The 26412-nt window shown below is 44.6% G+C and overlaps 1 protein-coding gene and 1 long non-coding RNA gene across 2 annotated transcripts in view; both read right to left on the reverse strand.

Moving 5' to 3' along the window:
• The window catches only part of LOC114566917 (kin of IRRE-like protein 3), a 194143-nt gene extending 168064 nt beyond the window's left edge, over positions 1 to 26079 (reverse strand). The window contains exons 1-3 of the mRNA XM_028595766.1: positions 26064 to 26079; positions 25810 to 25971; positions 24833 to 24982 (exon numbers count right to left, since the gene is read on the reverse strand). Of these exons, the coding sequence (XP_028451567.1) occupies positions 24833 to 24982; positions 25810 to 25971; positions 26064 to 26079 (328 nt within the window). The remainder of the gene's footprint in view (positions 1 to 24832; positions 24983 to 25809; positions 25972 to 26063) is intronic.
• LOC114566722 (uncharacterized) lies at positions 3851 to 5102 on the reverse strand. Its single transcript, XR_003694093.1, has 2 exons — positions 4088 to 5102; positions 3851 to 3978 (listed from the first exon to the last, which is right to left on the reverse strand). It is a non-coding gene; the product is annotated as an uncharacterized LOC114566722 (long non-coding RNA).
• Positions 26080 to 26412: the final 333 nt, after the last annotated feature.

Genomic DNA, 26412 nt, shown 5'->3' on the forward strand with positions numbered 1-26412 from the left:
TGAGGTATTCAAACAACTCCACAGTGGCAAAGCATTGGGTATAGATGTGATCCTTCAAAAATGCTGAAAGCTTTGGGTGTGGAGGAGAAGGCATATGACCGGGTCCCCTGGGAGATACTATGGAAGGTGCTGCAGGAGTATAAGGTGAGGGGGTTCCTTCTCAGGGCTATCCAATCCATGTACACCCAAAGTGAGTTAAACTTGTTCCAGGTGAGTGTTGGCCTCTGCCAGGGATGTGCTTTGTCACCAATTCTGTTTTTGGTATTCATCGACAGGATATTGAGGCATAGTCGTGGTGGGGAGGGGTTGCGGTTTGGTGGGCTGGGGATCTCATCACTGTTATGGGCCAACTCTGTTCTCCCTGTCCCTACCTGTTTTCCTCTTCCCTTTTTCCCTGTTTGTTGTCTGTGTCTGTCTCCACCTGCTGTGGCAGGTCTCTCAGAGGATCTAGGTCGAGGGGCATGGCAACTCTCTCCTGCTCTGTTCCAACCAACTGCAGCTCATTCCATCAATCAACCAGCAGTTATCTACCCGGGCTGTTCACCTCTCCAGTGCCAGTTCGATTCTACATTACCAGTGGTAACTTGGCTCCACAAACCTACCAGTGATTTCTGTTCCTACTCTCTCTGCATTCTAGTTGTTGTTGTGCCTCAGTTAACTTGTCTCTCCTCTGATCAGATCCCGTTCTGTACCTGCTGCCTTCCTGCCGCTCCCACGCTGTGACCTGCTCGCCTGCTGCCTGCTCACCACGCCACTCAGCTCCCATCCCTGTCTGAAGCCGCTCTTTCCTGAACTTTTCCTCTCTGCTTAACACCGGCTGTGTAAATAAACCTCTTAACTGACCCTCTCTGTCCGCGTAATCGTCTCTGAGCCTGAGTCATACAACCGGAGCTTAACAGAACAAACTGGCCACACAATGGACTCAGCAGTGACACCACACGGGGCAATGGGAGATGGCGTACAGCGCGCCATCCACTCACAGGGAATGTTATTAGGACAACACGACCAACTAATCCGGTCTCTACTGGATAACAACCAGCAGTTGTTGGATCAAGTGTCCCAGCTCACATCTCAGGTAGCTAACCTGGTAACCCTCAATACCCCTCCTCTCTCTGCTTCTCCTCTGCCTGTTCCTCCTGCAGTTGCTCCAGGCTCGGCTCCCACTCCTGCCCTCCGGGAACCCTCTGCTACCTCACCTGAACCCTTTGCCGGGGAACTGAACAAATGCCGTGGTTTTCTGCTTCAGTGCCGCTTGGTGTTCCAACAGAAGCCCCTGTCTTTCTCCACGGAATCCTCAAAAATATCCTCTGGGGTTACTCGGGGGCAAAGCTCCGATTTGGGTGGAGGCAGCTTGTTCTACTCAGCAGATTGCTAGCCTGTCATTTGATGACTTTTCCTCTCAATTAAAAATTGTGTTTGATCACCCGGACAATGCGGGTAACGCCGCGAAGAGACTGCTGATGCTAAGGCAGGGCACTGACAGCGTGGCCGAATACTCCTTTGACTTCTGGACCTTGGCAGCCGATTCTAAGTGGAATGAGGAGGCTCTTCAGGGAGCGTTTGTTAATGGTTTGAGTGATACAGTTAAGGATGAACTAGCGTTCCGTGATGGTGGGGGTTTCCCACTTTCTTCAACCCGAACAACGCCTCCACTTGGACACCACTCACCATCTTCACCCACTAAGGAACTCGACGAGCCCATGCAGCTGGGCCGTGCTCGACTGTCCCCTGCTGAGAAATTACAGCGCATGCAGGCGGGTGAGTCCATGTACTGTGGGGACGCCACTCATTTCCTTGCTAACTGCCCGATTCGCCCAAAAGACAAGGCTTGCAGGTAAAAGTGGGCATACTTGCGAGTGCTACACCTGATTCTATGCCCACAGCTCCCCGTTTAGTTATCCCAGCTACCGTCCAGTTCAAGAATCTGTCTCCCCCATTAACAGCTCTCATTGACTCTGTAGCAGAGGATAGTTTCCTTGATGTGAACCTAATTAAACAGGCAGAGATCCCTGTTAAGCCCCTGCCTACACCCATTACTGTCACTGCCATAGATGGCCATCATTTTGCCGATATCACTCACCAAACAGTCCCCGTTTCACTCATTCTGTCCGGCAATCATAGAGAAACTATCAAGTTTAAAGTAGTCACCTCCTCTGCCTCCCCGCTTATCCTCGTTTTCCCCTGGCTTAGCCTTCACAACCATGGGCGTCTGTTTGGTTTGAAATGTGCTGGGGACAGAGACGCATTTGGAAGTGCATTTTCAGAAGTGTTGGGTACAATGACGTGTTCTTTTTCTTTCATGCAGGTCACATTTTGAAAGACGTTGTCCTATAGCTTTCTAATGTAAATAAATAAAAATGAATACAAAAATGTGATGATGTCTGACTCGTTTTAAGAAGAAAAAAGTTTTCAAAAAGCATTAGACATGATATGACCCACTATGTTCTGCTTCTAACTGTAATTGGTACGTACCATTTACAATATGACATGATGTGGTTTAATGTACCTAAACAATGATTACCAAATTTCTCTGTCATATTGCTCCTCATAACCACTGAAAACTGTCAAAATCTAACCCAAAGTCCAATTATGGACGTTATCTGATATTAAGCGTTTCTGCTTCACATTTTCAGCAGGGCAGTGGAGCAGCTGTGTGTTGACTCCCAACGGTTCTCATGGGCTTTATAACCCTAACGTGAAATTCCCAGTACAATTGACCATATCTACACAATTTAACACAACTTCTGCCCTACAAATTTTGCCAAGATTGAAAAAGCAAAAATATGTGTTGCACTGACGATATCACGCTATGAGCTGACTGCTCTCAATTCACAACAATATGCAATGCAATCCCCATCATCACAACTATATTCCCAAATTCAGCAATAATTAAACAAGATACCGACTACTCCACAATCATCTCCTCCACTATACCAATGCTTGCTGTACAAACGCAAACCGTAACTAGCTAAGTAAGTTGGTTGCTAAGGCTAACATTAATTGCAAGAGAATAGTTAAAACAGCTGACCTAGCCACAATACCAGCAAATCCTAAGTAACAAACATATCGCGTCTTGCCTTTGTGTCAGTAGTCTGCAGAAGTATGCTGTGTACAACAACACCCATTTGTTCTACAGGTTATCACTTTGATATGTTATAGTCCATGGCACTAGCAACCTGGTATGGTGCTTTATACTGTATGAAGGCTAAAATGACTTGCTCGTATGATACCTTGGCCAGAAATTCTCTGCCTCGGCTCATCCCAGCAAAGACTAGGTAGCCTATAGCTAGATATGATCATACGATGCCTCATTCCCGCGCCTTCCCTGTCCATGCCGAGCTGTCTTCTTTTAAACTTCTTAAATAACCTACGGTGCTGCAGTGGGGACATCTAAACTCATGACATTCTTTTAAAAAAAAAAGAAGCGCGATAGTCAGAGAGAATTATATCATCAATACGTCAAAAAGAAGTGGACAGGACATCAGAGCTTTTTTTAAAGCCAAGCAGACATGTACAGTAAGTGCCGCTATCTTATTATCGGCAAAATGAATAACCCAACCTGTCACTCTTTTTGACAGACAAGGTTATTAGCTAGCTAGCTAGCTGGCAGTTATGAGCAGCACACACTATTTGTTAAAAGACCCGCTACCAGAGGTCAGAGCTGTATGTTTACCATACCATCAACACACATCAACAAACCCATCTTTTTCCAAAAAAAAAACAAATTACTAAAATGAATTATTACATTTACGTTTTGGAGAAAAGAAGAGAAGATATTACAAGAACTGCTGTAGATTGTTGGGTGTACACCACATAAAACCACAATAAAAATTAGACAGGACAAAATCAATGGAGTTATCAGTCTTTTTTTATTTGTTTTATTAGGAACAGGAACTAAGTGCAGAACTCAATGAAAGGCAGGAACTGGTGGAAGACAGTGAACAGGTGAGGTAGCACAATCAAAAACAGAAACAAGTCCTAAAAAGGAGAAATTATTTAAAAAAGGCATTATTTAAAAAAAAAAATCTGTCAAGTTACCATCCATCTTCACTTTATTTTTTACATTTTATCAGGGACAAGAACTTACTGAATGTCAGGAACTGGTGGACAATGAAGAGGTGAGGTCAATACACAACTGAAAAAAGGACAGGTACAGGTTAAAGAACAACAATACATTGAAAGAAGTTACATTACATTTGGTTTATATCAGGAACAGGTCCCAGGTCCATCTGACAGAAAGAAACACAGCCAGGAACAGACCGATGAGCATGACGAGGTGAGGTCTGCATACATCTGGAGAAAAAAACCTATACAAGTCAAATAAACAGACAGCAACAATAATTTTAAAACAAGCAACATTACAAACTGCATTCTGTTTGCCATACATAAACCGCAAACTTTGGCATTCTTTTACAGCACATGCAACCGCAGAGTGTGTTCAAGAACAGAGCACAGATGACGTTCAAGTGAGATTCATGAACAAAATCAAACATATATCTATTAAACCACAAAGTGTGTGTGTGTGTGTGTGTCCCTTGCATTGTTGCATCATAAAGAGTCAGCTGGGTTTGATAAGTAGGCCCAGAGCCGTAGACCTAATCAGAACACTGGCACCTGACGGGATAGTAAAGTAATCAGTAGCGAGACCACCTATGAGGACGGGCATGCACACTTGCTATGGATGGGCATGCGCTCCTCCTCAATCATCCATCGTTTGAAGGATTAATCCATATGGAGTTGATTTCTTGCACATGGAATAAACCTAGTCCTAGACAGTCTTTAATCTAGGAGTAGGTTTATTCTACGTACATGTTAACAAGTCTATATGGATTAACCATTTGAAAGATGTGAAATGAGTAGGCTAGACACTTACATAACCTCTACATAAACCTACTAGTCTACACCACTAACTACACTTCAAGAATTATTTACACAAATAACTATTTAAACAGCACACACTGTCCACACAGCAAATAGCCATTACCTTCATTGGAACATGGCTGAATAGGCAGCATTTCTTAGCAGACAGTTGTCCAGCTTATCCACTCACTCACTTACACAAAAAACTAATTACAAAAACGATTCCAAAATTATACCATTAACTAAACTACTACATTATATACACAAACAACTAAAAAAATGATGCCATTAACTAAACTACTATTCAGTTACCCCTTCACTCATATCCAATGAACTAATTACATTTCAGGAGCAGCCAGCTACTCAAAATGAGGGGATCCACCTTGAACATCCTTTGGACTGCCCGTACCAGCCCAATGCAAGGGATATTGAGCCATTTACACTGCCCAATCGGACACTAAGGTTCCAGGACAGCTGGTACAAATTGTTCCCCTGGTTACACTACAGCCATCGAATAAAGGGGTTTTTGTGTATCCATTCCATGAATACCTTTGCACAGAAAACCTCCACCTTGGCCAAAAGTGCTGAACCAACTTTCATATCTGCAGGCTTCAGAAACTGGCGAAAGGGTAGGGAAGCTTTCAGTAGGCATGAAATCAGCAAGGCACACATTATAGCTGTCAACACACGTACGCATCTACAGAATTCTGTTCTGTCTGCCCTCTTACAAATTGTAGGTTCTGTGAGGTATCTCTCCAAACAGGGCTTGGCTCTTAGAGGCCATTCCAATGAAGAGGGAAACTTCCAGACTTATCTCAGGGATAAGGCAGAGGATAACCCCAACCTGGCAAGCTGGCTGCAGAAGCATCACCCCTACACCAGCCCTGAAATACAGAATGAAATGTTGAGCATTATGGGAAACACCATAATTAGGGGGATTGCTGAAGAAATTTCTGCCTTACCTGTACTACAGTACTCTCTCATAATGGATGGAACCCAGGACATCAGTGGAACGGAGCAGATCTCCATCCGCCTCTGCTATGTTGACAAAGACCTGGAGCTGGAGTTTGTGGGAATGTATGAGGCCTCTTCCACAACTGGTGCGTATCTTTGGAAAATTGCCTCAGATGTGCTGCTCCGCCACAACCTCCCACTCTCGGGTCTTCTTTGCCAAACATATGACGGAGCGGCAAACATGTCAGGGCACATATCTGGGATGCAACCGCTTGCCATTTTCATCCACTGTGGGCTGCATTGTGTGAACCTGGTCACTCAGGCAGCACCAAGAAAGCCTTTGTGACAAAGAGAACAAGCAATTCATTTATGAGTCTTTACTCAAGAGCGGTAGAACTCGAATCATTGTTTGATCTCGAGCCAATAAAGCTGCCACATTTAAGGAAAGCATCCAACCGATATGGTGGGCCAGCAGTCACTTCCCGTCTTCTGCGGAGGAGTACTTCCAAGTACAGTTTTTTTGTGCCGCTGATACAGTGGTCACTCAGCTGGATGACAGATTTAACCAGGAGGGCCTTGGCCATCTGGCCAAGTTGGAGGAACACCTTCGGACAGGAGAGTCGAGTAAGGCAGTGGAGCTGTACCCGGAGTTGGACGCCAAGCTGCTGCAAGTGCAACTGGCTATGCTGAAAGCAAGCTACCAGTTCCATTTTTGTAAGGTCAGTCAGATCCTGAAGACCATGGTGCAAGAAGTGAGACGGCTGTTTCACCAAGTGGAGGCTCTGGTTAGGCTGTTGCTTGTGGTCCCTGTGTCTTCATGCGAAGCTGAGCGGAGTTTCAGTGCCCTGCGACGTTTGAAGACCTGGCTCAGCTCCACAATGTCACGGCTCAACAGCGTATCAGTCTGCCACGTCCACAGGGAGAAACTGCAAATATTGACAGAAAAGAAATAGCTTTGGCCTTCATTGGAAATTCTGAGAGGCGTTCACATCTCTTTGGCAAATTTTAAGGCAATATTTCTTAGTAGGCAAGGCAAGGCAGCTTTATTTGTATAGCACATTTCAGCAACAGAGCAATTCAAAGTACTTTACATAAACATTAGAGAGCAGTTAAAAACAATAAAAAATTTAAAAATGGGATAACAATGTACAACAATGGGGACAATGTATAAGCCGTTGCTCTACACACGTAATCCACCCGCAATCCTTGCCATTCCCAGAACTGGCTGGTCCCACCGGTCTTACTTTTTAATTCTCTTTATATGCTTATATAGATTGTCATACTGTTTCAACAATGCAACTTCAGTATAAGAATTATTTAAAGAAGGCAACATCAAAAAGAAAGGTCTTCAGCCTTGATTTAAAAACAGAGTTGCGGCATACCTGCAGTTTTCTGGGAGTTTATTCCCGATATGTGGAGCATAAAAATGTAATGCGTACGAGAAGACACCGTTACAGTAATCAAGTCTTCTGAAGATAAAAGCATGTACAAGTTTATCCAAATCCTGCTGAGACATAAGTCCTTTAACCCTTGATATATTCTTAAGGTGGTAATAGGCTGACTTTGTTATTGTCTTAATGTGGCTGTTAAAATTCAGGTCTGAGTCCATAATTACACCAAGATGTCTGGCTTTGTTGTTTTTAACATTGTTGTTTGTTGTTTGAAGCTGAGCGCTGACTTTTACTCGTTCCTCTTTTGCTCCAAAAACTTAGAACAAACAGAAAGTTCTGGCACATCCAGTCGTTAATTTGTTCAATGCACTTACTCAATAGACAGTAGTCCAGCTTGTCACTCACACAAGTTCATTTTGTGTTGTGCTAGAGATAGCAATTAAAAAGCAGTACTTAATTTCTCTTTTGCAAACAATTCAAAATCTGCTGAATTCACATCCATACCTGGTCAGATCTGGCCACTTCTTTTCAGTCCAGTCCACACACAAAGGCAGTCAGTCTGGAGCTCAACATTGGCTGGCTGGCATAAAGACGGACCATAATAAAATGTATTGGATTGGCATCAGTGACAGAAATATAGGCAATACACACATCAATTAACCCTTCATAACAAGCTCTTATTAACTCTGCTCTCTCTCGCTCGCTCACACATTTGAATCGACCGTCTGATCCTACCGTCTGATCCTACCTGGTTTAAGTTAACCACTTATAATTCACTTTTTACATAAAATAACACGCAAATGCCGCAGCTCCATCAATTTTACTTTGTTAAAAATATAACACATGGGAAGGCCAAGGGTAGCGTAGATGATTCCTTTTGAACTCCTCTGGTCTGAACTCTAAATAACGCTACACTGAAAATGCTACAATGCTGTGAACTGAGTCAGCTAAGCTAAGCTGTAGCAGCTATCGCTAGCTACAGCTAGCTGCTAGCTGCCCCTCAAGTCAGCACTTGTCTCTAGCTTACGATTTGCTCTAATACTAGCACTTCAAACGAACGTTAGTTAGCTAGCACTAACAAGAAAATGGGTATCTTTATTCTTTTTCAGACACACCAGTTTTAAACTTAGTTAACACATTGCCACAACTTCCTCTTGCTCCGAGATAAAACTAAAGTGAAAGGGGACATACGTACGAATGTCTGTAAGATGGCAGAGCCAACTTTACTGTGGCAGCTAAGAGCTATTTGGCCTATGTTGCTAACGTCAATGATAGAATTTAGCTGCTAGAAGCTAAAGCTATCAATCTAACGTGCTGCTCTTGGTCAAAACTACGAGAAAGGAGTTTTTACTGATTGTCAAGAATAAATTAATACGTTACCTCCTCCACATGTTCATGCAGGCGGCCAGCAGCACTACAAACAAAATGTTTCAGTCAGGTGGGAGAAGGAGAAGTGAAGTTAACAGGCACGTCAGCTGAGCTGCACCTGCATCAGTGACATGATGACATCTTCCCACAGGGGGGATTCCAATCAAAGTAACAAGTTCCATTTGGCGTGCCACCCGCCCCTCCACCAACCTAGAATGTATCCCAATGTTACAGTTGTTGCAGCGTTGTGAACAGAGAAGCGTGTAGCCAGTGCAGCAGAACGGCTGTGTCTGTGCCTGCCTTGTGGGGATAGAGAACTTTTTTTTTTTTTAATTGAGCTTGAGGTTTAAAAAAAAAAAAAGTGGTGGCTACAAAATGACTCATGACGAAATGTGGTGGGTACGCGTACCCACCGTCCCCACCGAAAATTGACTGGAAACATCACAAGATACACAGTTGGAGCACTCACTGCCATTCTGCTTGTCTCGGGTCAGCTATTCCACCCTCTGTAGGTTCCCCTGCTCCCCCTGTCAAACCTCCAGACCTCTCTTCACATCTCTCTTCATTTGGTCTCACCAATGCCCCAGCAGTGTTTCAGGCCAAGGTAAACAATGTTTTAAGGGATTTTCTTCACCGTTTTGTGTTCGTCTATTTAGACGATATTCTGATATTCTATATAAGTCCCAGGATGAACACGTCTCCCACGTCCGTCAGGTCCTCCAACGCCTCTTGGAAAACAAACTGTATGTTAAAGCAGAGAAGTGCGAATTCCACCGGCAGTCCTTTTTGGGTTTTATCATTGAGCGTCACCAGACCCAGAAAAGATCAGAACGGTTACGGAGTGGCCCACGCCAACATCTTGGAAGCAGCTGCAATGCTTCCTGGGCTTCGCCAATTTCTACCGCCGCTTCATCAAGGATTTCAGCCGAGTGGTAGCCCCCCTGACCAAGCTCACCTCCCCCAAGGTGCCATTCCTATGGACACCTGAGGCTGAGTCTGACGTGAGTACACTTAAGAAACTGTTCTCCACTTCTCCTGTTCTCATTCATCCAGATACCAGTGTTGTGGAGGTGGATGCTTCTGATTCTGGGGTGGGAACAGTTCTGTCTCAACGCTCCCCCGCAGATCAGAAGCTCCATCCGGTGGCCTTTTTCTGCAAGAAACTATCCCCCGCAGAGAAAAACTACGACGTGGGAAACTGGGAGTTGCTTGCTGTCAAGTTGGCGTTGGAGGAGTGGAGGCACTGGCTAGACGGAGCGGAGCAACCCTTTGTAGTCTGGACAGACCACAAGAACCTGGCCCACATCCAGTCATCCAAGAGACTAAACTCCCGTCAGGCCAGATGGGCCCTGTTCTTCAGCAGGTTCAAGTTTGTATTAACTTACTGTCCTGGCACACGTAACATCAAGCCTGATGCTCTCTCTCGCCAGTTTACAGACCGAGAAGATTCCAGCAATCCTGAACCCGTCCTGCTTGCTTCCTGTTTGGTGGCGGCTGTCCACTGGGAAATAGAGTCCCTCGTCAGATCAGCACAAGAGTCGGAACCTAGACTGGCCGATGGACCCCCCAACCTTCTCTATGTTCCCTCAGCCGTACGTGTGTGTCAAATATGCCCACAATTCCATCACCTCCTCTGCCACCGGCCTCTCACCATTTGAGATGTTTGGGGTACCAACCTCCTTTGTTCCCGTCTCAGGAAAAGGAATTGGCCGTCCCGTCGGTTCAGGAAAACCTTTGTCGCTGCCGCAAGGTGTGGGTGGATACCCATGAGGCCCTTCTCCAGACGACGGAGCGGAACAAGAGGGTGGCGGACAGACACAGGGTAGCTGCTCCTCAGTTCCAACTTGGTCAGAGAGTCTGGCTCTCCTCCAGCAATATCCCTCTGCGCACTGACTCCCGTAAACTGTCGCCCCGGTATTTGGGTCCCTTCCAGATTGAATCCATCATCAACCCTTCGGCTGTTCGGTTGAAGCTTCCCCAGGCCATGAGAGTCCATCCGACCTTCTACTTGTCCCAGCTGAAGCCAGTCTCCTCCAGCACCTTGTGTCCGCCTGTGGATCCCCCTCCTCCGCCACGTATTTTCGACGATCATCCGGCCTACACGGTCCAGAGACTGCTGGACGTCCGGAGATGTGGCAGGGGGTTTCAGTATCTGGTGGACTGGGAGGGTTACGGTCCCGAGGAGAGGACCTGGATCCCCAGGCGTTTCATTCTGGACCCTCAGATGGTGGCGGACTTCCATAGAGACCATCCTGACAAGCCGGGTGGGTCGCCAGGAGGCGCCCATTGAGGGGGGTACTGTTATGGGCCAGCTCTGTTTTCCCTGTCCCTACCTGTTTTCCTCTTCCCTTTTTCCCTGTTTGTTGTCTGTGTCTGTCTCCACCTGCTGTGGCAGGTCTCTCAGAGGATCTAGGTCAAGGGGCAATCGCTGCTTTTTGTAGATGTGGTGTAATGGGAAAATTACATTTAAGCACAATTCCTTATATTTTTATGTTTAATTTGTACTTTACTTCTCTCACAAATGCTGAAAGAGTTTATCTCATTTCCCACATGCAGATTTTGATTCTAACTTTGTGAGACATCCAGTCTGGAACATTATGTGAGCTGTTAGCCTGAACCGATAAAGGTACAAGGTCACCCTAAAACTATCTCTAGTTTTCCCATGCCAGTTAAGATGTAACTGGGGGGTGAAAGTCATACAGGGAGGAGGAGGTGACATGACTCCAAGATGTCTCTTGTATTTCTCTGATTGTCTTCACGTGTATCAGATTGCCTGTCAAAATTGTAGTGTCATACTAAGCCAAGTGCGTGTGTGTTGTCACTCTGAAGATGTATATAAGCCTGGTGTTCTGTTCACTCATTTGAGAAACTGACTCCACACTGGGCTGCGGCCTTTTGTGAAATCATGTTGCTCCTATTTGCAAATATATATATATGTTTTTAATAAAATACAAAAACCCAACTTGGTTCTAGTCTCAGACTGTCTTATTTGTTTAAATTTACTAAACTCTGAAAACTCTTCCCCCCCTGCTGCAAAGGAAACTTCCACGACAAACATGGCAACGAGAATGGGGATCATGTGCGGGGGTCAGATAAAAGAGACTCCGTGGTTGACTGAGGACTCGCGATCCGAGATCCAACGATCTTCGCCTCTACCTCGCCCAAAAAGCATTCAGAGAGAGAGGATCAGAAACCACGGAGGCCTCTACTGACCCAACACTGATCTATTAAGACGGAAGCAATTCCACGCAGCAGGGTAAGATCACACTCTAATTTAAATTGAATTAAGAGTAATTTGAATTGGTTGTAGTAAACTTCCAGAAACAAAAACTGACACTAAAATAGGATAACCACTTTGGGGTTGTTTGTATTAATTTTTGGTAGGCCTAGTCTTTTATGTTTGTGTAAATACATAGGCCTAATTGTGATCATTCTAGCAGCATTTTGGCACCATAAAACTGATCCACGCACGGGTGTGACTTTGCTTTATAGATTTTTGGGGGGACAAATCTAATTAGGTTTTGAAGTAAATCTAATAAACAGTTTTTCAGAAACTGTTAGATTTTTTTGTGCTTGGGTTTTTCCGAAATAAGATAGAAACCTGGCCTTACAGTGACGATTGTAAGTAGGATAGAAGTACTTCTTCCCAGTAAAATGGGTAACGGATCAGGCAGATCCGGGTCACACATCCCTAGGGGAACCGTGGTGGATGACATGGTGCGAAAATACGGCTTAAATGTTTGGATTGTCCGTATTAGTCGAACATTTTTGGGTTTTCCTTTAAATTTGGGCAAATTGAAAATATTCAAACAGGAATTAGGAGAACAAGAGAAAAAACTAATGAAAAAGACAAAATAAAGAGGATTTAAAGCTACTGAGTACAGGAAAAACTAAAGGTATGATTCAGATCAGTTCAGAAAGACAAGTTGGAGAAACGTAGGGACGAAGAGGACACGGACTCAACTCTCTGCATCGGGTAGAAAGACCAACGAGTACGTGAGAAAACCATGTTTGAAGCGATGATCTGTATGTTACAACAGGCTGGTGGGCAACATATGGAGCGCGGACCTGAAAAAGGCTGCTCCCACAATGGACGTGGTCGAGGCCCCAGACACGGCAGAGGGTGCCGAGGCGGGTACCGTGGGCAAAATAATGAGCACAACCGAGACCAGTGTTTGTACTGCAAGGGCTTTGGACATTGGGTAGGTAATTGCCCAAAGAAAAAGCAAAAAACATCAAAGAAACACTAATACACTGTTTTTTGTTTTTGCTATTTAGGGACAATTGATAGGTTAGAAAGTTCTGAAAAAAAAATCTAATCAGTTAAACCATTATAGTATGTTATCTTCTGAAACCTAGAAGAAAATGCCTACTACTGAGGGTAAAGTTAAAAGGGTTCCACTCACATAACTTGATTATTAGAGCTAAAGATTTGACACTGAAGTGCAGTGGTCATTCTATTTGGTCAATTGGGAATACAGGTTAAACAGTAAAAGAACAATTTTCTGTTCCTTTCTCATATACATGGGAAACGTTTTTTTGGTGTCTGATTTATGTCCACTTATTTTGCTCAGGTAGTGATTTAATGTGCACTTTTAACATTGGCTTAACCTCAACACCTGATGGATTGAGAATTTCTCGTAATGATGCATTTAACAAAACCACATTTGTTAATCCCAGTGTGGCTAAAATGAGCTCACTGAGGCGGCGTCTGTAATCAGCCCTGCCTCTGACTGCATGAAACCTGACAACCTGCACTACACAGCTCATGTTACTACAGGGCCTGATGAAGAATGTCTTTAGAGACATAATGACAGTTTGACAACCTCACATCTGATTTGGACTGATACTGACTGTGTTGTAGCTGTATGCTTGACTGACAACCAATATAGTTGCATAGCTGCATCTGCTTTTTCCTTCCTCGAGAGAGTTTTTTGGTACAGTGCTGTTTTCATGTAAAATGAACAGAATAGCAGCTTTTTCAGTTTAGTGTTAATGATTAGGATTTTTTTTACTTGAGCCTGTCACGTAAAAATGCCTGTACATGTTCCTGAGGTCACTGTAAGACTTTTTGCTGCCGAAGCTAATGAAGCGTTTGTGAATATGAAACTGGCTTCCCCGACGCTGGGACTGCCAGATCCCTAAAAACAGTTTATGCAGACCGTTGATAAGCACAAGAGCTGCGTGGCTCTGTGTTGCTGCAACACCACGGCGACAAAACTCCGTCCGGTTGCAAATTTCTCTGCTAAACTTGATTCTGCCACTCGAAGCATTAAATACGCCCTGTTCCCCATTCTGCGTCACACATTTTGTGGGAAAAGAATAAAACTCTCTGTGACCAGGTACCTTAGATATTACTACTCTGTTAGATTGCAAAATGTCACTCTAACAGATGCACTGTTCTTAACCCTGATTTTCTTCTCCACACACCAGCTGACAGAGAGAAACAATGGTGTTGCAGAGCTACAGGTGGTACCATGACCGGACCTCTCTGACACACCTCTCACTAACCCCGATTTCATTTTTTTTAGGTTAACAGTTCTTCTTCCAGAGACTCTAACTGTGTGGGCATCTCTGTTGTAGGTGGTTCTGATGCTATCTGATTTGGACCTCTGCCATCTCATCTCTCAGTACAAGCAGTAGAGCTCATTCTTCCTAACAGAAAGCTATCCAGCTTTTTCTTTCCTAAATGTTGCAAAGTTGACACATGGGTTAAAACCAGGTGTAAAAAGTATGATTAGGATGATGGAAATACAATTGAGGGAAAAACAGTTGTTTCACAATGGTGAAGCAACATTGGTTGACAAATGATTTCTTTTTGGATCGAGACTACTGTCAGCTAGTGTAGGAGCCAAAGCCCTACTTACTGAAATAATTCCAAAATGGAGAATTCCTACCAAAATCTCAAGTATAGTGGTTTGCATTCAAAATGCAAAATGTTTACATTTGACAAAAGCTCTGCTTATTGTACTGAGGTATAGAATGTGCACGCATAGTTTAACTTGACCTGTCACCCTTTTGAGATTTTGTTTACAGCACCTCCACACATTGGACTTGGGTGAAGAGGACACCCAGCAGACACACCACAGTGTGAGGACCAACTGGTAACGGATTATGTCTCCTGATGACATGCTAACAACCACAATGAGAGCAGCAGAGCCACTCAGTGAGGTGATTGGTTAACCCTCACTGTAGACTAAGCTTACAGAGCAGCAAGGCCATAGCAACACACACACTCAGAGATAAGAGAAAAACAGGAGTTGTGCATGTACAGTAAATGGTTCAGCAATGATTTTGATATAGTTTTTGTCATAAATTACAGAAGGTGATATGTTTCCCATATCAGGTAACAGATTGGATAAATAGAGGTCAAATTACAAGTACTTAGGTTTGTTCTATAGGCCTAAAAACTTTCATTTGTAATGATTTTTAGAACTACCAGACAGCAAGTAGTATAACTTTGGGTTGCAAACTAAAGATAAAAAGAAAATAAACATCATTTTTGTTTAATACTTATTTTATTGGTTATATTGAAACCAATACAGGTTAGATTTCGGTCTAAAAACAGTTAATTTAATATTGTACTCTAGTGAGTTTTTTTTTTTTTTTTTTTTTTCAGTAAAACTGCACTAAAGACTTTGTTTGTATTTTGATTTGCTATATCACAAATAGGTTAAAACTAGATGAATTGATGTTGACGTTGAAAATACTAAGAAATGATTCATTGAACTTTGTGTTGCTTTTAAAGAGGTTTTGCTGTGTAACACAGGACAGTGTTAATGGCTAAACCAACTGAACACATTATTTATATGTGCTACATTTTTGAGTCATGAGCTTGTCATGCCTCAAATAGAAGGGATAGTAGCAATAATAAATAAGGTGTTTAATAAATAGGGTGTTCACATAATTTTTTTAAATTTAAAAACTACTCTAAATAAAATTTTGTTTTTAAAATAAATAAATAAAATTTTTTCACTATTTGCAGAAACACAACCTTTAAAGTAATCTAAAAGAGAATAGTTACAAAACCAGTGTTTCCGTTTTAGCACAATTTATATGGATTTTATGGAGTTAAACCAGCATAAAGGAAAGAAATGCGATTTTATAATTATTGATATTCACTCCAAGTGATAATATTGATAAAAGAACAAATAATGCTTTTTGGAGTTCTGTTTTGTGCCACACGGTGCCTCATTTGTGTCAGTCGGGTCCATCTCACTCCCCCTCCAGCTGCAGGACCGGTGAAAACTGTCTGGAGGTCCGGACCAGCAGACGGACTGAGAGAAGGAGGGGGGGGAGAGACTGTTCTGCTCTGACACATCTGACACATTGTGAAGTTAGGAAATGTTTAAAGTACGTTTCATTGTTCGAATCTGAATTGGATTGATGAAAATTTGATAGAAATAACTTTGGCTTTAGGTAAAGTCTGACATAAAACATCTGTAAACTATTTTTGGGTAAATACAGGCATAAATGATCCATTCAAAGACTTCCTCGAAACCTGGTTTGAAAAGGGGAATACCTTAATTTGTATTTTTCTAGTCTTTTGCACTTGCTGCATCTTTCCTGGTGACCTGTGTAAGTTGTGTAAGGGTTGTGTGAGTGCTGAGATGGGGTTTGAAACCATGATGATTAAATGGATCAACAACTTGGAGATATGATTAAGACTAAATATCTAAATGAAAATGTTTAATGTTGATGCGACTGCTTAATGATGTACATTATGAGTAATGTACTGAGACAATGGTATACACATGTTTACACGAAAAGTAAAATATAATATAAGTTAAAGATAACTCTTATAAACAGTAAAAGATAATACTTTTATACCATAAAGATAATAATATATAATATACTAGTATACTTTATAAATAGAAGGGATAACAATTCAGTCAGGAAAAGCTTAGAGGAAACAAGAGCTTTAGAGAGAAGTGCACTGGATGACTGGCTCAGGTTACAGCAGGCGTGTCCAGCGAGGAGGAGTCTGACACAAGGCCTTGTGTCTCGGAGCTTTCAGCACACCAACATAAAAAACTTGAATTGACTCAAATGCCTAAAAGTTTAGAAAAAACAAGAAGTTGCCTTTCAGGCCAGTTCCTGCTGGTACCAGAGAGCTAAAAGTACTTTTGAATTAGGATAATAGGTTTCCTATTGATGGATTGTATAGGAGTTCAAATTAACTTTTTACTTTCAATCGGAAGTCAATTATATTTGATCTACTTCTTGCTTTTATCTGAGGGAATTTCCCCACTGGGGGCTAAATCAAATCTTTCTTATGTCATATAGGTGATAAACAAACAGTTGGTTTTTGATTTCAAGACAAATTATGTCATTTTTAGGAATAACTAATTTGGATTTCAAAGACAAAAAAGTTAGTATCAGAATTTTGTCAAATGCTTACAGATGCTATTTGTAATCTGACATATTTGGGTTAAAAAGAATTAGGATTTTTGTACACAAAACATATGTTTATGAAATATAATGTTTTATTGTCATCAAACTGCCTGACCAATATATAGGCCTACAAGTCCAACTGAAATGATTAGTTGCTAAATCAATTAATTGATTGACAGAAAAACTGCTTTGATCGTTTCCAGTTTCAAAAAATTGTCATGTCTGCCTCCGCTCTTATTGTGTTTTCTGTTTGTTTTCATGAACTTCCTGTTTTATTTTGCATCCACTGTGTGTCGTCATTCACTTCACTTGTCTTCCTGCCTTTGTTTGTTTCCTGCCGTTTTTGATTACCTGTCTCCGCCCTAATGTTATTCACCTGTGTCTGGTTGTCTTCCCCTCCCCCATGTATATATACTCACCTGTGTTCACTTGTTCTCTGCCAGATTGTTGTAGCTCCATTTTGACTCACTTTCCAGCGTTCCCTTGTTTTGTTTCCCCGTGTACCCTGACCTATTGCCTGTATCATCGACCACGTTTGCCTGCCTGTTGGATCTGTACCGTTGCTTGCATTGTTCTGGAAGCAATAAACCGATCACCTTTATCCTTGTTTCCTGAGTCGTGCATTTGGGTCCGCCATTGTAGCCTGACAAAAATGGTTGGACCTTTCGATATTGCTGGGTTTTTTTGTACCTTAAGTACATATTTTTAATGGAATATTGGTGGTAACAGAAAATGTTTACTATAACTATCTGCATGAACCTTGTTTAATTGACTAACCCCAATGTAACTATTTTTGAATCAATGATGACATAGATCAAACTTTGAAAAGCAGTGTGTTTAAATGCTCCTTCTTACAGAGGCTCAAAACAGCCAAGAAGGGGACTACACACACACACACACACACACACCCGAAACAATGGTAAAGATTGTTTCCAACGATTTGTCAAGTGCTAGCAACCTCTGACAATAGAAGACATGGACATGGAAGACGCTATTTGCAAAAAATATATATAATCATTAAAGTAATTTGTCTTCTCCGTGAACCATCACCTTATCGTGGTGGAGAGGTTTGTGTGTCTCTGTGAACCTGAGGGCTGTGTTGTCTGGAGCTTTGTGCTCCTGGTAGGGTCTCCCAAGGCAAAGTGGTCTCAGGTGAGGGGCCAGACAAAGAATGGTTCAAAAACCCCAATGAAGAAGCAAGGTAGAGATGGAGTGACCCTGCCCGGAGGAAGCCGGGGCCCCTGCCTGGAGCCAGGCCCAGACGGCGGGCTCGTCGGCGAGCGCCTGGTGGCGGGTTTGCCACGGAGCCCGGCCGGGCACAGCCCGAACAAGCTACGTGGCTCCCATCTCTCCAGCCCATGGGCCCACCACCTGTGGGAGGAACCGTTGGGGTCGGGTGCGATGCCACATGGGTGGCAGTGAAGGTCAGGGGCCTCGACGGACCAGACCCGGGCGGCAGGCGCTGGCTCTGGGGACGTGGAACGTCACCTCTCTGTGGGGAAGGAGCCGGAACTGGTGCGGGAGGTGGGCGCTACCGGTTAGATCTGGTGGGGCTTACCTCTCACGCACAGTCTCGGTTCTGGAACCATACTCCTGGATAGGGGTTGGACTCTTTTCTTCTCCGGAGTTGCCCAGGGTGTGAGGCGCCGGGCGGGTGTGGGGATACTCACAAGCCCCGGCTGGCGCCGCTGTGTTGGGTTTACCCGGTGGGGCGAGAGGGTCGCCTCCCCACGCGCCTGCGGGTTGTGGGGGGAAAACTCTGACTGTTGTTTGTGCATATGCACCAAACAGGAGTTCGGAGTATTCGGCCTTCTTGGAGACCTTGACTGGAGTCCTGCATGGGGCTCCAGTGGGGGACTCCATTGTTATGCTGGGGGACTTCAACGCACACGTGGGCAATGATGGAGACACCTGGAGGCGTGATTGGGAGGAACGGCCTCCCTGATCTAAACCAGAGTGGTTGTTTGTTGTTGGACTTCTGTGCTAGTCATGGATTGTCTATAACGAACACCATGTTCGAACATAGGGATGCTCATAAGTGTACCTGGTACCAGAGCACCCTAGGGCAAGGTCAATGATCGATTTCATAATTGTTTCATCTGATCTGAGGCCGTATGTTTTGGACACTCGGGTGAAGAGAGGGGCAGAGCTGTCAACCGATCACCATCTGGTGGTGAGTTGGGTCAGGGGGTGGGGAAGACTCTGGACAGACCTGGTAAGCCCAAACGTGTAGTGCGGGTAAATTGGGAACGTCTGGAGGAGGCCCCTGTCCGACAGACTTTCAACTCACACCTCCGGGCGGAGCTTTTCGTGCATCCCTGTGGAGGCTGGGGGCATTGAACCCGAGTGGACAATGTTCAAAGTTTCCATTGCTGAAGCTGCGGCGAGGAGCTGTGGTCTTAGGATCTTAGGTGCCTCAAGGGGCGGTAACCCACGAACACCGTGGTGGACACCAGTGGTCAGGGAAGCCGTCCGACTGAAGAGTCCTTCCGGGGAGTCCTTCCGGGATATGTTATACCGAAGGGGAGGGGCAGCCTCTGCCGTGAAAGAGGCAAAGGCGGGTGTGGGAGAAGTTTGGAGAAGACATGGAGAAGGGGCACCAAAGTGTTTCTGGAAAACTGGCCACCTCAGGAGGGGGAAGGGGAACCATCCAAGCTGTGTACAGTAAGGATGGGACACTGTTGACCTCCACTGAGGAGGTAATAGGGCGGTGGAGGGAGCACTTTGAGGAACTCCTGAATCCGACTAATACGCCCTCTATGTTAGAGGCAGAGCTGGAGGATAACGGGGATTGTCGCCGATTTCCCAGGCGGAAGTCACTGATGTAGTCAAACAACTACACAGTGGCAAAGCCCCGGGATTGATGAGATCCGTCCAGAAATGCTCAAGGCTCTGGGTGTGGAGGGGTTGTCCTGGTTGACACGCCTCTTCAACATTGCGTGGAAGTCTGGGGACGGTGCCAAAGGAGTGGCAGACTGGGGTGGTGGTTCCTCTTTTTAAAAAGGGGGACCAGAGGGTGTGTGCCAATTATAGGGGTATCACACTTCTCAGCCTCCCTGGTAAAGTCTACTCCAAGGTGCTGGAAAGGAGGGTTCGGCCGATAGTCGAACCTCGGGTTGAGGAGGAACAATGCGGATTCCGTCCTGGTCGTGGAACAACGGACCAGCTCTTCACTCTCGCAAGGATCCTGGAGGGAGCCTGGGAGTATGCCCAACCGGTCTACATGTGTTTTGTGGATTTGGAGAAGGCGTATGACCGGGTCCCCGGGAGATACTGTGGGAGGTGCTGCGGGAGTATGGGGTGAGGGGGTCTCTACTCAGGGCCATCCAATCTCTGTATGACCAAAGTGAGAGCTGTGTCCGGGTTCTCGGTAGTAAGTCGGACTCGTTTCAGGTGAGGGTTGGCCTCCGCCAGGGCTGCGCTTTGTCACCAATCCTGTTTGTAATATTTATGGACAGGATATCGAGGCGTAGTCGGGGTGGGGAGGGGTTGCAGTTTGGTGGGCTGGGGATCTCATCGCTGCTCTTTGCAGATGATGTGGTCCTGATGGCATCATCGGCCTGCGACCTTCAGCACTCACTGGATCGGTTCGCAACCGAGTGTCAAGCGGTTGGGATGAGGATCAGCACCTCTAAATCGGAGGCCATGGTTCTCAGCAGGAAACCGATGGAATGCCTTCTCCAGGTAGGGAATGAGTCCTTACCCCAAGTGAAGGAGTTCAAGTACCTTGGGGTTTTGTTCGCGAGTGAGGGGACAATGGAGCGGGAGATTGGTCGGAGAATAGGCGCAGCGGGGTGCGGTATTGCATTCAATCTATCGCACCGTTGTGACGAAAAAAAGAGAGCTGAGCCAGAAGGCAAAGCTCTCGATCTACCGGTCAGTTTTCGTTCCTACCCTCACCTATGGTCATGAAGGCTGGGTCATGACCGAAAGAACGAGATCCAGGGTACAAGCGGCGAAATGGGTTTCCTCAGGAGGGTGGCTGGCGTCTCCCTTAGAGATAGGGTGAGAAGCTCAGTCATCCGTGAGGAGCTCGGAGTAGAGCCGCTGCTCCTTTGCGTCGAAAGGAGCCAGTTGAGGTGGTTCGGGCATCTGGTAAGGATGCCCCCTGGGCGCCTCCCTAGGGAGGTGTTCCAGGCACGTCCAGCTGGGAGGAGGCCTCGGGGAAGACCCAGGACTAGGTGGAGGGATTATATCTCCAACCTGGCCTGGGAACGCCTCGGGATCCCCCAGTCGGAGCTGGTTAATGTTGCTCGGGAAAGGGAAGTTTGGGGTCCCCTGCTGGAGCTGCTCCCCCCGCGACCCGACACCGGATAAGCGGACGAAGATGGATGGATGGATGGATGGATGGATAAAGTAATTTGTGTATTGTGATTAGGTTGTAATCAAAAGGGTGGAATGTAATGGGAAAATTACATTTAAGCACAATTCCTTATATTTTTATGTTTAATTCGTACTTTACTTCTCTCACAAATGCTGAAAGAGTTTATCTCATTTCCACATGTAGATTTTGATTCTAACTTTGTGAGACATCCAGTCTGGAACATTATGTGAGCTCTGTTAGCCTGAACCGATAAAGGTACAAGGTCACCCTAAAACTATCTCATGTTTTCCCATGCCAGTTAAGATGTAACTGGGGGGTGAAAGTCATACAGGGAGGAGGAGGTGAGATGGCTCCAAGATGTCTCTTGTATTTCTCTGATTGTCTTCACGTGTATCAGATTGCCTGTCAAAATTGTAGCGTCATACTAAGCCAAGTGTGTGTGTGTTGTCACTCTGAAGATGTATATAAGCCTGGTGTTCTGTTCACTCATTGGAGGAACTGACTCCACACTGGGCTGCGGCCTTTTGTGAAATCATGTTGCTCCTATTTGCAAATAATATATATGTTTTTAATAAAATACAAAAACCCAACTTGGTTCTAGTCTCAGACTGTCTTATTTGTTTCAATTTACTAAACTCTGAAAACTCTTCCCCCTGCTGCAAAGGAAACTTCCACGACAGTGGTCCTGATGGCATCATCAGTCAGTGACCATCAGCAGTCACTGGACTGGTTCGCAAGTGTATAGCAGCTGGAATGAGGATTAGCACCTCTTAATCTGAGGTCATGGTTCTCAGCAGGAAACCGATGGAGTGCCTGAAGTGAAGGAGTTCAAGTACCTAGGGGTATGTTTGCAAGTGAGGGGACAATGGAGCAGGAGATTAGCCAGAGAATCAGAGCAGCGAGAGCAGTATTGCATTCACTTTATCGCACCATTGTGACAATAAGAGAGTTAAGGCCGGAAAACAAAGCTCTTGATCTACCAGTCAAATTTCGTTCCTACCCTCACCTATGGTCATGAAGGCATGTCCTGCTGGGAGGAGGCCTCAGCGAAGACCCAGTACTAGGTGGAGAGATTATATCTCCACCCTGGCCTGGGAACACCTCGGGATCCCCCAGTCAGAGCTGGTCAATGTGGCTCGGGAAAGGGAAGTTTGGGGTCCCCTGCTGGAGCTGCTGCCCCTGCGACCCGACCCTGGATATGTGGTTGAAGATGGTCTGGTCACAAGCTAATATTCTCTCTAACTTCACATAATTTGATTGTTTATTTTACCTTACCTGGTATCTGTGGTGACATTTCCACTGTGATCAACAAGATAAATCATTTCAATACACTGGAATTGTTATCAACTTTAGTTTGATGTTGTGTAAATGTATGGATTGAAGCTTCCACAGTTCTTTGCAAACAGGGGGCTGAGTGGATTAACTATGCTTGCGCCTGTGTTCTTTACTCAATGTTCCGAGATCTCAGCAATTAATCTGGTGTGTACAATATTATTATTAACAATAATAACTGAGGTCAAAGCTATGGAAATAAGATGTCAGTTGTAACAAAATATTATTATTATTATATTTTTTACAGTTAAAGGTGCAGTAAGCGATAACATTGCTTAATATACCTTTAACATATTTAACATAATTAATTATACACTGGAGAGTTTAAATTTACAAAGTGAAACAAAAAATTGGAATTCCATTTGTACTCTGTATCCAGGGTTGGTGAGTAAGGGAATACAAGTGTGACAGGATGAGGTTTTCCCCTCCCTCTTACCTGTGCACAGGAGTGTGCACCAGCACACCTGGGGCTCATCCCCTTTGATTGGGAGAGGTGGGGGCTCTATTTAAGCCTATGTGTGTACTCGTTCTGTTTGGGTCTTCTCCTGCTGGGTGCTTGTGGAGACGTGTCCGGACAGGATGAGGTTTTCCCCTCCCTCTTACCTGTGCACAGGAGTGTGCACCAGCACACCTGGGGCTCATCCCCTTTGATTGGGAGAGGTGGGGGCTCTATTTAAGCCTATGTGTGTACTCGTTCTGTTTGGGTCTTCTCCTGCTGGGTGCTTGTGGAGACGTGTCCGGGTTGGCATGCTGTATGGTTTTGCCGCTGCCCTAGGTCGTCAGTTTGCTGCGGTGTGAGCTGACCCTGTCTTGGCTGTGGATGTCCCCATGTGGGTAGAGATGTACACCTGGGCTGCTGGCGTTGGGTGTCTGTGTGCGTGCACGGAGTGGGTGCCTCCGCTGGGGTCTGAGGGCGGCGTGCCCTGTAAATCGGTAAGTTGCTGTGTCTGCCTGCTTGCTTTAAATTTATTGCGGTCCTGTTTTAATGGTGTGTTTCACAACACAGCTGGACCGGGTTGCAGCCTCATACATGCTGCTGTGGGGCTATCGTGGTGCCACAACTAATTAAAGGGCCAGTACTCCCGTTCTTCTCCCACTGATGCTGTTCTGGATATTGGTACAAAAGCGGTCTGGATACTAGTACAAAAGTGTTCTGGGTACTGGTACAAATTTGGCTCTGTAAATATTTGTATTAACAGTTGTACATATTGCATGTCATATCCGAAGTGGTTTGCTATGGCAATGCAACCACTGCAATCTGGGGGGGGCTGTATTTGTTTGGCAGTTGAGTTCAAATATCAAAAATCGTTGCGCAGCATCGCTTAGTGTACCTTTTTAAAATTATATTACTTGAAGGGTTACTTCATTACATTATTCTATTTTTGGTTCAATGGTTTCAATGGCTTTGTTTGTCGGTCAGCAGGATTACAGAAAAACTACTGGCCTGATTTTAATGAAATTTAGTGGAAGGGTGTAGCATGGATCCATTACATTTTAGAGCCAATTGGAATCACAGGGTGGATACACAAACTATTACTCACTTTTGTAAACATTGCAAGATAGGTCATGGCCTTGGCTGCGCTCCCAGCTAGTTTTATTTGTTCTAACATTTATATGAAGCATGCATTTACCATAAAAATATAAAACAAAATTGCAACAATTCGTGCATGGGAAGTGCACCTGCCACACAACAATGGCAGAGGAGATGCACATCCAGGAAAATGGGTTTTTGGCAGGAAATATAAGATCCAGACAAATTAGCTCAGCAAGATGATTTTTAAGTATTCCAAAACTAATCAAAAAAATGTAAAATACATTACTTAATTTGAGTAATCTAATGGTATACGTTACAAATTACATTTTAGGGCATGTTTTCAGCAATCTGTAATGGAATATGTTTTTAAAAGTAACCCTCCCAACATTGTACAATACCCTGAGTTTCATGTATGCCAATTGTTATCATGGGAGGAGAAGTATGGGTGTATCACTGGAAAGGTTTACTTTGATAGCTGACGAGGAGTAACTGAGCAATGAATGATGTACTTGTTTTGGTCCCTTTGAGGCTTCAACACTTGATTCTCTATGATGTCATTTTATATTTATGGCATTTAGGACACTTGCTTGTTTGACTCATATAGGAATCCTTTATTGCATTTATATCAGGCGATCATATTAGAAAACTCTGAGATATAAAAAACTGAGATATTACCTGACAGATCCCTGTTAACACCCAGGGCCATGCCATCACGCAGCCAGAGCACCATGCCATGGTAGCCGGGGATGGAGCAGGGCAGGGTGACTGGCTGGCCTGCCACCACCACCAAGTCTGTCGGTTGTTGGGTGAACACAGCAGAGCTCCCTGGAAGGGCAAAAACTGATTAGTCTAACTATAAACACAAAAAACACAAACTGCAAATTAGCAAGCTAACGGTGAACTCAAATTCTAATTAGCAAAAACAATTCAAACTTACACTTGGCAAAAATCAATGTCCCTTCAGCATGGCCAACTATACAATTTTATAAAGGAATTATTTCAAACAAGGACATGCAGATCAAGATAAGATAAATGTATTGTCGGTCATTTGTGATAGAAATGTCTTCGACAGGGCAGGCTCAAATGACAGAATACATACGCCTATAAGAACATGTGTTGTTGTTAACAGTGACAAAGGGCCAGTGTTTCCCATACACTGATATATTTGTGGCGGCCCGTCACACAATCAATGTTGACCATCACATCTGCCGTATACTCGCTCTCGCTCTCTCTCTCTCTCTCTCTCTCTCTCTCTCTCTCCCTCTCTCTCTCTCACACACGCACACACACACAACAGACCCGACTGTGAATAGCTCCTCTGAGCAGATTAATTAATGCCATTGATTATTCTACTTTCTCCAACACCGTAATGTAGGTGGCGGTATGAGCCTTAAACTTGGTTTGTGATCCGCTAATTAACACACAGAAGAAGTTGCAGCTGGAGTCCATCCGGAGTTTAATGGTTAGTATTATGAATTTATTTATTATTTTTACTGCATAGAGAAAGTTTTGGCGCCCCTAAGAGGTTTTAGCCAGCGCCAAAGGAATATCAAGAGCGCCAAAACGTCTGATTTTCAGCAGCCAGCCTCCCTCTTATCCACAGCCACTACTGCGGCTGGCACTGATTTGACTGGATCTGAACGCTTCGCTACATAGCACTGACGGTATCTCAGAGTCCGACTGTACCGGACTCTCCCAGTGACCATGCTGCTTTGGGGACCGGCGGCGCAGCGAGAAACCGCTGCTGACGGACGCAGAGCTCTCCGTCCGCCAGATCTCGGACTGCTGGATGTCTGTCTGCGAGGCGGGCTGCGCTGCCGTTGAGCAGTATTAAATTGAGACAGTTTCATAACCTGAAAAAATAAGTTAGTACATTTTTCCGTGTTTTAGTACAGTTAATTTTAACATCTGATGCGAGCCATTTGGGAGTAGCCTACACATGAAACTCAGTTTTCAGTGCTTTAGCAGCATTGCCCTGACTCCCTGAATAAGCTGCAGAGACATTGGCCCTCATTTATGAAACGTGCGTACGACCTAAAACAGGCGTACGACGGGCGTACGCCGATTCCTACGTAAAGCTCGGCATTTATCAATTTGGACGTGAGCGTAGGCTGCGATCAAATCTCACGTCTGGTCTGAACTCGTGTACGCAAGTTTTCGAGTCAGTGTGGACTTGCGGTGCAGCATATAATCAGTTTAACAGGAGAAGGAGAAGTCATCAGTTGATCACGTATCAGTAATGGCAGATCTGGCTC

This window comes from Perca flavescens, chromosome 13 (genome assembly GCF_004354835.1).
Source record: "Perca flavescens isolate YP-PL-M2 chromosome 13, PFLA_1.0, whole genome shotgun sequence".
Lineage (NCBI taxonomy): Eukaryota > Metazoa > Chordata > Actinopteri > Perciformes > Percidae > Perca > Perca flavescens.